The sequence below is a fragment of the Balearica regulorum genome, chromosome 11 (genome assembly GCF_011004875.1).
Source record: "Balearica regulorum gibbericeps isolate bBalReg1 chromosome 11, bBalReg1.pri, whole genome shotgun sequence".
Taxonomy (NCBI): domain Eukaryota; kingdom Metazoa; phylum Chordata; class Aves; order Gruiformes; family Gruidae; genus Balearica; species Balearica regulorum.
This window is the reverse complement of record NC_046194.1, coordinates 21,730,349-21,744,715: the sequence shown is the minus strand read 5'-3', so window position 1 is coordinate 21,744,715 and position 14,367 is coordinate 21,730,349. Positions and strand designations below refer to the sequence as shown.

General features: G+C 39.5%; 1 protein-coding gene across 1 annotated transcript in view; it reads right to left on the bottom strand.

Moving 5' to 3' along the window:
• Positions 1-5,053: 5,053 nt before the first annotated feature.
• The window catches only part of ABCB7 (ATP binding cassette subfamily B member 7), a 36,013-nt gene continuing 26,699 nt past the window's right edge, over positions 5,054-14,367 (bottom strand). Inside the window, exons 13-16 of the mRNA XM_075763683.1 lie at positions 13,742-13,913; positions 11,921-12,024; positions 10,193-10,300; positions 5,054-7,448 (exon numbers count right to left, since the gene is read on the bottom strand). Of these exons, the coding sequence (XP_075619798.1) occupies positions 7,230-7,448; positions 10,193-10,300; positions 11,921-12,024; positions 13,742-13,913 (603 nt within the window). The 3' untranslated portion in view covers positions 5,054-7,229. The remainder of the gene's footprint in view (positions 7,449-10,192; positions 10,301-11,920; positions 12,025-13,741; positions 13,914-14,367) is intronic.

Sequence of the window (14,367 nt, the reverse complement as noted above, 5' to 3'; positions counted from 1 at the left end):
TTTTCTAAATATTTCTTGCTGTACACGCAAGGCCAGTAAAATCTCCGGATGACACCTGCGGAGCACTTTACAGTGCTTTCAAAGGACACGACGCAAGCTGATACGCCGTGTTTCAGCCTGTTCCTTCCTCTTCATAATGGAGGGGGAAAACCTCTTCTCTCCCTTTCCCCCTCTCCTCTCCAGGATAAGGTTGATAGCTTTACAAGACACATTTTAAGTTGGTGTGACATAAATGCTTTCCCTGACAATTTTATCAAGGGCTGCAAAGCACTGAAAACTGGAAATGAAACATGGAGGAGCTGAGATGTCACATGAGTCTTTCAACTTCGGGGATGCTATTTTAAATTCTGCCCAAGGCACCAGTAAAAAGGCATTTTTTTTCCTCTTCTTTTCGAATTAATAAATCCACTGCACACCACTTCACATCCGAGAGAGATCCTGCACCGAAACACTAAGGGCACTACGGTCACGACATCGCAGCTGTCGGAAACGCGCGCAGCAGCTCTGTGAATTCTTAGCTTTAATTAAGCACATAAACCATATTCCACCAGCCCTACTTTCACAAGTGACTCAAAAGTAAGTTAATCACCATTTACTCTCGCGGGACGTGCCTTAAAGTCTATTTAGGAGACTCCCTTTAGCCTGGCGTGCTGCTTGCCAGCGTAACCGGTGCTTTAGCCAGGCCAGCGCAAAAGATTCTTACGTGAAGTGCCCCGACGGCGTCTGGCAGGGTCCTGGTGGGAGACAAGGGGGAGATGAGGCTGGAACAACCCCAGCCTGCAGACCTTCCTCCGTCGGACTGATCTCTCAAGGTTCCTGCTGGTTTTCCCGGCCGCATCGAGCTCCTGTCTTTTCCCTGAGTTTAGTCGCGACATCTGCAGAAACTGACTGAAAGTCACAAAACGGGAATTTAAGAGATTTTTCAGGGACTGAGCACTGAAGGATTTCATTGAAATTATTTATACGCTAAAGTCAAGAAGTAGTTGAATTCTCCAACATCTGATCTACAGGATGCTCAGATATCTCCAATTTACCTCCCTCACCAGTTCATTAATAAGAACTATACATCATAGTACCGTGACTCTTCACAACGTTTTTTTAAAAAGTATAATTATTACTTTAGAAAAAAGTCCCGGCTCCTTCCAAGAAGGATGACAAACTCTTCAGCATCCGGCTGCCATCAAATCTCCCGTCCTGTGCGCGGGCTGAAACCAGAAGTGCCCAGCAGACGTCAAGATTAAAGGTAGGGAAGACTGTTCAGATGCTCAACTAACCAAAATAAACATAATTGGGAATTTTTCACTGGGAAGCAGCAGATAATCGATAGAATACTAAATTGTCACTTCCGCAACCATTGTTTGAACGCAGATGGGATGCTAAATGAGCATGGTAACCTCAAAATGATTCCTAATTTACGTGAAGATTATAAAATGCTGGATTTGTAATTACTGTTTTCCTTGATGCACGCATGCGACTCAAATTAGTGCTAATAGAAGTTACACATACACATGAAGAAAAAGAAACCTAACATACTCCCATTACAGCTCTTTCCCCTCAAAAATCAATGACTTTTTTTGTCACTGAACATTTATGGAGTACTCCTGCACTGTATCGCTACAAGATTCACAGGTCACGTTTGTTTGTGCGTTCATTCCAGACGTACAGGGCACCTTGGAAGACCACGCGGAGCTCAGTGACAACGGCCTCCAGACACAGCGCCAGCAGAACCACGGGCTATCGTAGCTCGGATCAGGACGGTGCATTAGAACTATCAAAATTACATGGAAATAAATAATAATATCAAAAAATTTCCTTCTTTCTCCTTTAATAATGAGAAACTAGAGTTACAGCTGCACAGAAAAGAAATGCAGTCAGTAATGAGACACAGTGTCACGTCAAGGGCTCAAGCAAATTCCTACAACACATCTACCGTTCGCAAGAGTTTACCTTTATAAAAATACAGTAATAAGTAAAAACCAGTCAAGCTTTTCACAAGAATTTTCATCCTGATCAGCACGACGCATCGAACACGAGCGCCCTTCACAGGGTTTGGCAGCTCCATGGGCTGAAGATTAAGGGGATACAGGAGGTGACTGGGAAGAGGACGCGGGTGCGCTGTATGCCCTTACCCTTCTGAGCCCTCCCTGGGATTCGGCTGCCTTACGCTACCCCGCGGCCCCATTTGTTACCAGCTTCACTATCATTACCAACCACTGCAAACAACTGCTTTTTACTAAAAAGGGCAATTCTGAGCTTCCCTTTCTGAGCGGAAGAGCCATGCTCCCCTCGCTGTTACTGAAATCACTGCTATTCGTATGCCAGAGCAGCGACTATTTCCTCTGAAGAGCCATTTTGACAGGACACCCATTTCTATTCACAAAGATAAATTCTTTATTTAGTAATAATTATCTATACACAGATGAACAACAGGAGGCAGGGGAAGAAGTCTTCCAGCAGAATGTTTACACACTATGACCTTAAACTAGCTGTTTTTGTTGGTCTTGAACATCTATTGCCTTACTGTACAATGTACATTTTACATTTCCGGTCTGAAAAGAAACTTGAACGTAATTTAAAATCTCAGTATTAAGAGATGTAGGTAACTACTAATCCATATAACAGAACTGCGGAGAGTAAACTGAGGGATCATCTGCAAGTAGCAAATTATGAATTTCCATTTGTAAAAAGCAAAACCACCTCCCCGCCAACCACTAATTAAGTTTTCTAACTTGGAGGTTAGAGTAGCCAAAATTTTGTGTTGTGTCTTCCTATCTTGTGCCTAATCACTTTTTACACTTTCAAATTAAATTCTCTACATTCACAGTTAACAGATGACTATACACTGCAAGAAACAGCCCCTTTTTAACATCCGTTTTTCACAAACATGTTTCCTTTAAAAACAGAGAATGAAAAGGGGGAAAAAAATTAAATGGCTTTTTCCACTCTAAAATTGCAGACAAAGATTTTATAAAGGTAGTAGGTGACTTAAATTTTGAAAAACCACCAGCTAAAGGTCCAGAATATGAAAAGCTGCTGTTTAGAAAAATGATGTTCCGGACTACAGAAGAGCAGAATTACCAAGATCCACAGAGATGGTGAAAGAGCTCCAAAATAAATCCGTTCCCTGCAAGAAACTGTAGGGCTTTTTAAAGAGATGCCATATATATATATATGGTCTTAGGAGTCAGTGCACTAAAGTGAAGCTCCCCAAAGCTGTGACTCTCCCATCTGGTGTTCTAAACGTCTGCTTCAAATGGTGACACTCTGGAGTCACAGTATATGAATAAAAATTAAAATTAAAAATTAAAAAAAAAGAGACCACAAGTTTTACTTTCTAGCAGACAAGAGAATCACCAAGTATTGCTACTGCTTCTCCGAGATGCCCGCTCACAAACAAAACCTAACACTCAGCATTTCTGTTCTTGCCTCCGCTTGACCAAATCGTGCGAGGCTGCAGCAGTGGAGGATCCTGCTCATTTAACGTTCAGCTCTGCAATGCCTTTTCCTGCTTCTATAGGAAGTTCTTCCCATTTAACTTGGGAAAGCAATGCCGGGGGGGAGAAAAACCTTTTTGCTCTCAGTGGTATGGATGCCTTTTTATTTTTTCTTCTTCTTTTCTCCATTTCTCACGCGTAGCTGCTAAATTTACAACGGTGAAGTAGATTTTTGTAGCCCGTGTCTAAGGAGCAGACAGAGAGGCACAGAGAGCGTTCCTTCAAATAAAGCCACACACAAGTCAGAAATGTTTATCTAGCAACATGGGAAGTTTTCAGTCATCTCCAGAAACTCACTGCAATTGTTTAGAACACATATTGGGGCTGTATGACTGGCCTCCTTTTTTAGGAAACGCCTCTGGGAAGAGTTACCTCCCATCATCCAGTTTGCTTAAAGTTGGACAATGCTGGGTTGATTGGCATCAAAAATGATGGCAGAGGTAGGTAATGACCTTATAGCTGTATCAAACCCTTTACGGATGTAGAGAAACATTGATCATTTCTGGTATTTACTGTCTGAAAACGGTCCTCATGCCAAACTTGTAATGCCCAAGGCTCTTACAGTACTGGCAAAGTCCACCCCCTGTGATAAAATGCATCAGCTTTGTGTCATCACTTGCTCAGCTGAAAGCTTCCCTTCCCAAACACAACCAAATCTGGCATTACAATGGCTTTTGGTTGCAGACGTTACAAGATAACGGTAGCTTCTGTGCTCTCTGCAGACGATCACAAGGATGTCTAAGCCCTGCAAAACACAGACAAATGTTCACTGAGAAAAAAAACCCTTTCCTCCATCTTTCAGACCAGTAACATTTCTAATACTTGTGTCAAAGGGAAAAAAATAATCTTCAGGATTGCAATATTACTATTTCAAGCCTTTGCACGTTACCTGCTGCACGCAATAGCGGACAAATGATTTAATTCCAAAAACTAGCTCTTGCGGGGCAGGGAGGGATTGGAGAGGGATGACACGTTGTTTGGGGTATTTTTATTAGCCACGATACGGGAAAGGGAGATGCCTCATAAAAAGGCTTTTTAATAAACCTTTGCTAACTCTTTCTGGTAGTTCAGAGATAGCTGCACCTTTATAATCAACCCTACTGCTGTCAGAAACTAAAAAAGGAGACAATTAGTGAAAATAAAAGGAAGATTGTAAGCTAGAAGCAAGCTGAACTGCCACTACATTAACAAGGCTTCACTTTGCTTCTGCATTCCAAGGATGAAAATAAAAGTTCTTGCATTTGACATACTTTTAAAAGTAATTTTTAACTGGAGATTGATGCCAGGTTGGGGTTTTTTTTCACCCATCATTTTAATAGAGAGAAAATGAGTGACTAGCAGAAAAGATAGCAAAGGTTTCACTCCCTTTAAGTTACTGTTCCTATATTTAGTTGCAGGGGAGGCTATAACACAAAAAAATAAACACTATTTGCAACTAAATTGCCAGAAGCACCAAATTCAGTGCTTTGCCAGTGCCCACACTGAGAAATCGTGTGTCTGATTTACAAAGATAATTATATCAGTGTCATTATACTGGTATAATTCCCCAGGAAAAAAAGTTATCTTTCAACATCCAAGAGAAAGATTTTTATTTTTAAATTCAACATGAAGAATCATACCAGAATAACTGGTGATAAATAGACAATGGTAAATCTCCCCAAAGAGATAACATCTAAAAATACAATCCTGTTGTGGGGCGGTGACCCTTTCCTCAACTGCACGGGGAGAGAAAATCTAACGAAAAGCTCATGGGTCAAGACAAGGACAGGGAGTGATCATTCACCAATTAGCGTCACGGGAAAAACAGACTCAACCTGGAGAAATTAATTTATTGCCAATTAAATCAGAGTAGGGTAATGAGAAATGAAACCTAAACCTTAAAACCCCTTCCCCCCACCCCTCCCTTCTTCCCAGGTTCAATTTTACTCCTGAATTCTCTACCTACGCCCTCCAAGCGGCACAGGGGGATGGGGAATGGGGGTTGTGGTCAGTTCATCACACGTTGTCTCTGCCGCTCCTTCCTCCTCACACTCTTCCCCCGCTCCAGCGTGGGGTCCCTCCCACGGGAGACAGTCCTCCATGAACTCCTCCAATGCGAGTCCTTCCCATGGGCTACAGTGCTTCACCAACTCCTCCAGTGTGGGTCTCTTCCACGGGGTGCAGACCTTCAGGACAAGACTGCTCCAGCGTGGGTCCCCCATGGGGTCACAAGTCCTGCCAGCAAACCTGCTCCAGTGCGGGCTCCTCTCCGCATGAGTCCAAGGGTCCTGCCAGGAGCTCGCTCCAGTGCGGGCTTCCCACGGGGTCACAGCCTCCTTCAGGCACCCCCCTGCTCCAGCATGGGGTCCTCTACAGGCTGCCAGAGGATATCTGCTCCACCATCATCCTTCATGGGCTGCAGGGGGACAACCTGCCTCACCATGGTCTTCTCCGTGGGCTGCAGGGGAATCTCAGCTCTGGCACCTGGAGCACCTTCTCCCCTCCTTCACTGACCTTGGTGCCTGCGGATTTGTTCCTCTTGCATATTCTCACTCCTCTCTCCCAGCTATTGTTGCACAGCAGGTTTGTCCCCCTTCTTAATTATGTTATCCCAGAGGGGCTACCAACATCGCTTACGGGCTCAGCCTTGGCCAGTAGCAGGTCCGTCTTGGAGCCACCGGCACTGGCTCTGTCGGACATGGCAGAAACTTCTGGCAGGTTCTCACAGCAGCCGCCCCTGCTACCAAAACCTGGCCGTGCAAACCCAATACACCTGAAGGGTCCTGCAAATCTCACAGACAGAGCTTTCTTGACACTGAAGAAGTTTTGACTATTGAAATGAGGAGATTATTATAGCAACGCTTTCAACATTATCCAGGTCATTTTCTCGTACATTAATGACATAATAGAAATTTATGGAAGTCTTTATTGAATCTTAATTGCTCCCTAAGACCACAACTGAAATAGAAAAAGTGACTGCGTTCCGCTTTGACTACTACAGCAGATGTTGAAGATACACAATCCTCAACTCGGATTCTTTCATTTAAGGAAAACCTCTGATTCTTCAAATTTACATACAACACTTTGTTTTCTGCAAAGTCACACTATACTTTGTCAAGTCCATATTTTTGCCAGCTCTTAAAAATACTGTTTGTTTTCTTTCAGAATACCAATATATTTCCTGATAGTCCACTGTGAAAGGTGTTTTTGAAGGGTGAGATGGATAATTCCAATATTGAGTTTGCTATTAGAAGCCTCTAATATTTTGTTGAGACTTTTCTTTTTCTTTACAAGGAAGAACATTTGAAACCAGAACAGCGCTGAACAATTTAAATTGCATCTTCCTCACTAGCAAATGAGTTCAAATTAGCCCAATTACAATTAAAACATGACATATTTATCGACGATTAATGATGAAAAATAATGTAAATCAAGGACAAATCTGTTTACAATTTAATAATCCACCTCAAGCAACTACCAGGAGAATTTATCAATGCCTAAAAATTGCCATAAATTACACTCTTGAGAAGTTTAAAGTTTTTGAAAAAGCTCAGCTCTTGCAGATGCCACTGAATGTTAGAGATTTCTAAAGATGTAAAAATAGAACTCCTTTGGTTGAAATTACGTCCCTCTGAGATACTGTAAAACCCCAAAACCCAGGAAGTTTTTGAACGCTGACTTAGAAACAAGAGCTGCACTTCATTGTAATCTTGTGCATTTTTAACCTGTTTAGAGAAGATTAATCCAGGATCATACTTAGCACGAACAGTTTCCACAGCCTTTCACACTATTGGTAATTTCTTCTTCTAGTTTCTTCCTTTCCTCCTCTTTGGACATCCGATTATTTCTCTCTTCCCAATTTCGATCGTTTTGACTATTTAGTACTTTGCTGCTCTGTGTATGCCACATTTCGTAATAGAGATTGTTAGGACTTGCAAGGAGGTCTGCATGTCTACCACGTTCCACAACTTTACCCTGTAAAAGAAGGGGAGTAAGTCAGTAATCAGTATTACCAGATCTTTAGGAATATAAATGCTGCCAACATGTGGGCCACAGTTTTACAGTATAGATTACAGTGATTATTAAGGAGAAGGAGCTTGGGACAGCAGTGAAAGATGTGAATATGTGGTGCACTGATTTGTGTGTTACACTGCAGGCTGAAAACAAGGAGCCAAGTTCTTCTCAATCTGATGGGAACGTAGGTGCCTTTTGGCCATCTGGACAAAATTTAAAGCCCACCAACGTGGAAAGTTTTACCATCTAAACAGCAAAAGCTTTTTAAAGTAAACGTACACCTCTATATGACGAGCAAGGTGTTAAACTACTAGTGCAAAAGTCACGTGAATGTACCCAAACAAACATGTATTTGTCTTTGCTTGATAACAAACACACTTGCACTAAGAAGCTAGAAGAGAAGAGCACACAGAGAGGGATTTGTACTAGATAAACGAAACATTTAAAAAAATCAAATCTTAAAAAAAAATTAGTGTAAATTGTGCTTTTAGATGGGTGCTCAGTAACTTGTGTCATTGCAGTTGCCATCATGAAAATCAAGTGAGCTATTCAGTTCATCCCTGCTATTCTCAAGAGCAGAAATGATCGACTATCATTGTGGAAACAGGAAGAGTTGGAGAGGAGAACTCAAATCTTACAGACAGTGAAACAACACTACTCTTCAAAAAACCAGACTCATCTTTTTACTTTGAGATGCACATTTACTGGCTTCAAATTAAAATAATGTATTCATTCTCCAGCTATTCCTTTTGGGTAAAAACCAGCATTATACGGACAACTACATGGATTTTATATTAGTTCTAAATTCTGATCTACAATTAAATCTACCTCCTTGTGACAGCTGCTGATGAACATGCTGGGAAAAAAATTGGGTCTTGTCACTTCTATTACTAGTCATGCTGGTGGAATCGGACCAAATACACACTTGACCAACATAACTGCAGAATTTAGAAACTTTAAGTGGTTAATTTAGAGAGTTTATTATAGTAGAGACAAGGCCTTTGAATTATGGCCGTTTTTAATACTCTCGAACAATCATAAAAAATGTAACTTCTCTGTTCGGCTTCACAGCATTAAGATCAATATCATTAATACAAAGTTTGTTTCTTCACTCAAGAATTATTCGGATTTTACCTAGGCAAAGGTGCTGAAATTGTGATGCTGGATTTCCACTGCTAAGCAAAACCAGTCACAATCACCTCGTCTCATCTTCACTACTGAGCCTTATTTATCTGGCTGCTAACACCGTGCTCATCAATCAAGCTGGGACAACAAGAGGCAACTTTCTGCTGAGCAAACGTCAATGATGCCTCATGAAGCAGTCGGGCACTAAGCGCGACGCACGCTGCCGCCTTCCTCATTCACAATCTTCATTACACTAACATCATTCATGAAAGCGAGCACCCTAGCTGCTTTACAGTTTTAGGTTGTGCTTTTATTTTTAATTTAACAGTTACACTGTAACACAAAACACACTCTTAGGAAGCTGTGAAAACTTCCATTGAAAACAAAAAGTCGCAGATTGCCTTATAACATGTTAAAAAACATTTGCAAGATGTTTTAACATGCAGTTACATAAAGGATACACCTTAGGAAATGGTTTTTCAGCAAAAGCAGAAAAAACAAGTAGATCAAAACCAAATAAAAACTCCACAGAGCAGTTATGAGTGATTTATTCCACTACTTCATTTTGAGATTCATATGAAGCTAAGATTTGTATAGCAAAGGTAGACATGAATGTCACCATTTCATAAGATTTTGTTCTAATTCCCTATGAAATAATTTAACGTACTGTCAGAATAATTTATTTTCTTTTAGATATGCATATTTTAGTCACTAAATACATCTATGATCACAAGCATATAAATAGCAACTGAAAAATTGAATGCAGAGATAAATTTAACATCTATTATCAGCAGATTAGAGCGCTACATTTTCAGCATTATCGGTTAAAAGAGTAACTATGAAGCTATAATAAGGACATTGTTTATTTTAAATCTATAGCTAGATATGGGGAATAGGGAAGAAAATGGACATAGGACAGACTGGCTATGAGGTAACAGCTGAATAGTGATATTAGTAGATCAAATGTTGAAACTTTTCCTTCTTTTTCTCTTAGAGAAGCATACAGAAAGGGAATAATCACAGTTTTCTACAGGTACAATAGAGAACGGTGTTCAGATTTATAACATAATTAGATTGAACAATCCTACAACAGCTTTATCTGCATGGAAACAGAACATGCTGTCCTCTCTCTTGCCACTGAAAAACAATGGATGTATGTGAAAAATAGACACTCACTGAATAATGAGAATGAAGCGTAAATTGGGGGAACACATTAGGAAACCTAATCTGACGGAAGCATGTAATAAATTAGATTAAAAACATGCAAAATTAAGCCAGTCCCCAGAGTATAATCCATATAAAGAACATGTAATTAAATGAACTATACAAATGAAGTAAAAATGCAACATACAAGAGTTGCACATGCAAGTTTCTGCAACTGATAAACTGTTAGTTGCAAAGAAGAGAAATATATAAAAAGCAAAGCTTTGGCTAGAATTTTTTAACATGGCTCATTTCCAAAGAAAGAGCTTTCAGTGCCTTGGTGGGAGTATAATATTTCCAAACAGACACACGGAGTCTCTAAAACAAACGCTGACATTATGTGAAAATGACACATCGCAGGGTGATCATCACCTCACCTGATCCAGCACAATGATTTCATCTGCATCAACTACTGTTGACAACCTGTGAGCAATGAAAATTGATGTTCGGTGTTTCACCATGTCCCTCATGGCACTGAGAATATTCTGCAAGATTAAAACAGAGGCAAACTCTTACTCCTAGGTGGTATTAAGAGAAAGAAAATGGTTTCTGGAAATATGCAAATTACTCTAAGTAAGTTTTGAGAAGCATCTCCAGTATTGCTACAGCTTTACAATATGAAACAGCTATGAGTACCCACAGAAGAAACAGAAGAATCCCAAGCATGAAACATCTGTGGCTCTGATAAAGTCCTCCAACTGCAAAACCCCCTTTATTCACAGAAAAATGCAGATATCCCAAGGGACAAAGGAAAAGAAGCATTAGTTGATTTCAGGAAAAACTTCCTTGTGCAGCCCTGCTACAAAAGCAATATAAACAGCAGTAAAGGCACATGAAAACAACAAATCATCATCATAATAATACTTTCCAATCAATGAAAGTTAAGAAAAAAAATCCCTTTCAATATCACGCCAGTGTGGAACATAAATGTAAAGCAATCCTGGGAATCATCTATCTATCCACTGCTCCCTTTGTGAGCAGTCTTCCACCTTCCCAACCTGCACTCAAATGCAAGCAGCATTAACTGGGAATTGGTGCCCTCACTACAGTAAGTGAAGCGTCCGCTTTATTTTCCTGAAAAACGCTTGCCTTTGTCAGAAAACATTTCTATTACCAGACATACTTTTGTGGAAAGGACTCATTTTCATTTGCTGTCTTTAAAGTGCAGTTCTGCTGTGAAACTTTCAGCTTTGCTTATGATTCCTGCAATAAATACAGCAAAATCAAAGAAAGAATCCAAGTAGTGTTCTGTAGAATTGCGTGTAATGAACATTTCTGATCCAACGAGGAAGCTGTACTATATTTGAATGCTGTGCTATATAGACATACAATTTGTACTCTGATTTCTTTGTATCCAGAAAATGAAAGTAATTTAGCGATTACAGGTCAATAAATTCGCTCAATAATCTGCATAAGTGAACACAAACACAACTCTAGCTCTAGTTTTTGATGACATTAGTTTGCGAAATTACTGCTGGTGCCGAGAGTTTTGTGTTTAACCAAAGACGTAGTTATGAAGCCTGATGCAGTTACTGTGGTAGTGTCATGACATCTATGTCACAACGCTCTGATGTTTCACAGCCCTTCCTGTGAAATGAATACAAATTAACACCAGCACTGCAGGTTACACCTACCTGATTTGCATACCAGAAAGATGCTGCACAACAAACAAGAGGTTTTCTGTTTTGCATGATGTCACAAGAATTTAAGATATTTTTAATGAATGCTAGATGTCATCTAAACATCTTTTAAAGTGGACTGGAAAAATTCACACTTCATGGCCACATGACATATTTGCAACAGCTTCAAGAGACAAACATTTAATGGTGAATGGGATCCCAAGAGCGTAAAACAGAAAATGTACCCAGAGACAGAGTTGATACTCCACTATGTCTCACGGTAGACAGAGACTCAGTATCTCTGCTCAGGCCTTTCGGAAAAGGGCTTAGCCATAGGATCTCTTCATAATAATACCAGGAAAACACGTGATAGCAACCTGGCAAAAAGAACAGAATTCTTTCCAAGAGGAAAAGAACAAGGAAAAAGCATCAGAATCACACATCATTACACCACTTAAGTTTTATATTTTTTTAATCCCAATTTACCTCTTCTGTAATTGAATCTAAAGATGATGTGGCTTCATCATAGAGAAAAATAAGTGGCTCCTTTAACATTGCTCTGGCAATTGCAACTCTTTGCTTTTCTCCTCCTGAAGCAGGGGGAACAGGGGGAAAAAAAAAAAAAAGGATGAAGTTACAATCATGATATTCTAAATTCAACAGCAGACATGACTGTTTTGGGGGGTTGGGGTTTTTTTTAATTTTCTTTTAATTTTTTAAATTTTCTTTTTTCCCCCTTTTTTATATACATCATTATATATTATATTTCATTAAAGAACACAATTAACATGGTACTGAAAACTACCTTCATCATGCAATCTACTGCCTGTTGGTTTCTAACGTAACCAAGTTTCAGACTAGTTTCATTCCTTCACTATTCTTACAGCCAACATCTACCCAAGAATAACTTCGGACAACTTTTACAGACAGGAAAACAGATGCATTTGAGAACTTAAAAATCTGCTAAACATTTGGTATGCAATGCAAACATTTCACATTTGTGCACCTGTCCTCCTTTGTTTTATTCAAGACTTCAAAACATTCCTTTTAATACCATTATGTTATTGTTTAAGTTCCATTCCTATCAGGAGAGTACATGCTTTAATAAACCATTTAAAAGGCTGATAATAATGCTGCAGTTCAAATTTTAAACTGTCTTTGGCAGAACTCAGCAGCAATTAGAATTGTACAATTTACTCAGTCTATTTTAATATACTCTCTCTCTCTCTCCTTTAAAGCATGTTCAAAACTCACAGCTTGACAATATCCACGTTGAAAGACATACGACAATAACAAAATCCAAGGTCTCTCCTTACATTTGTAACATATCGACTTGATTCATATTCGGGACAGCAGCATGTTAATCATTTCGTTCACAAAGTCAGGGCTTTGGGATGTTACACATCTATTAGAAAACACCACAATGGATTCTACTTGAAAAAGCTAAACCAGCCTGTTTTTCATTATTTACTCTTGATGAATCAATCATTGAGACCAGTAAGAACTGCACTAAATGCTTACTTCACTATTTAAATTCATAAAGTTCTCACTGCAATTAAGAATTCCTTATGCCTGTTTTCATAGGCTGACCTGGAAAGGACCTTAAAGATCATCTCATTCTCAGGCTCGTTATCCATGCTACTGTACTGCCATAAATTTACACTTAGGTTTTAGAGATTTTTATACCCAAATACAGAGGGACTTTGAGAACTAAACTCATGCTTTTTTTGTTTCGGTACCAAGGCTGTGTAATATAAATCCATAGCTTGCAGATATGCAGACACTATTTTCATGTTGCGTCTTACACAGTTCACAGGTAAGAAACACGTAAGACATGAAGGCCCTTTCATTTCAGCAAGGTTCAAAATGGCTTTGCTGCAACACCATATCCCATTGCCTTACTATCAACAGCAAAAACAAACCAGCACCTACTTTTCAGGTGTTAAAAGTTTAGATTTAAGAACTCAAATTTGGAAGGTCTATGCATTATATATAAGCCTATCGCAAAGTTCCCAATTCTATTCACACGCGTTCCACTGCCCAAACAGATTACGAGAAACGTCATTTTTAAACACATCTACGTGGTTACGTATCAACTCATTCAATACTATCCCCCGAAAATACATTCCTTTAAACATCTTGTAGGCTACAGCTACCTTAAACTACAGATCTTTGTATTAATATTTAGCCTTACAGTTATGTTAGAACATAAGTAAGCTAAAAGCAAGTCCGACTGAGGAATAAACCATGCATTGGACTTTGAGGTAGCAAAAGGGACACAAAGAACTTGTGCACTTAAGAACCTACCAGAGAGCTTGAGTCCTCGTTCACCAACCTGAGTGTTGTAACCATCTGGCATTCGAAGAATAGCATCGTGGATTCCCGCCAGCTTTGCTACTGCATACACCTCTTCTGGTGTTGCATCGATATTGCCATAGAGCAGATTGTAATAGATAGTATTATGGAAGAGAACAGCATCCTACAGTTATGGAAAGAATATTTTAAACAAGAAACCATGAACAATAGTTTTAAAACTGTCCCCAGTCCACGAAAGAAATGAATACAGAATAGCTTATATTTTTCTACAAAGCCTGAAGGTACAAGTATTTGGGGAAATTTCTTTTCCCAAAAAGGGGATTAATATATATATATTTAGGACACAAAATGTATGTCATGCATACTTTTACCACTTTGCTAACTCACTATGGGTGGTAATCAACTATAAAGCTAAATCATTTAAAGCTGGAGGCAGTTTCTCATGAAGAGGCTTAAACACATTTCAGAAATTGGATCTGTATGATGATGCACATAAAAACATAGTATTTCCTGGGGGAAAACAAAAAAAGCAGTGTGGTGACTTTCAAAGGAACTAGAGAATCCCACTGCATCGGGATTGGCCTTCAGTGAACCACAGTGTCCGAATACTGAGAATT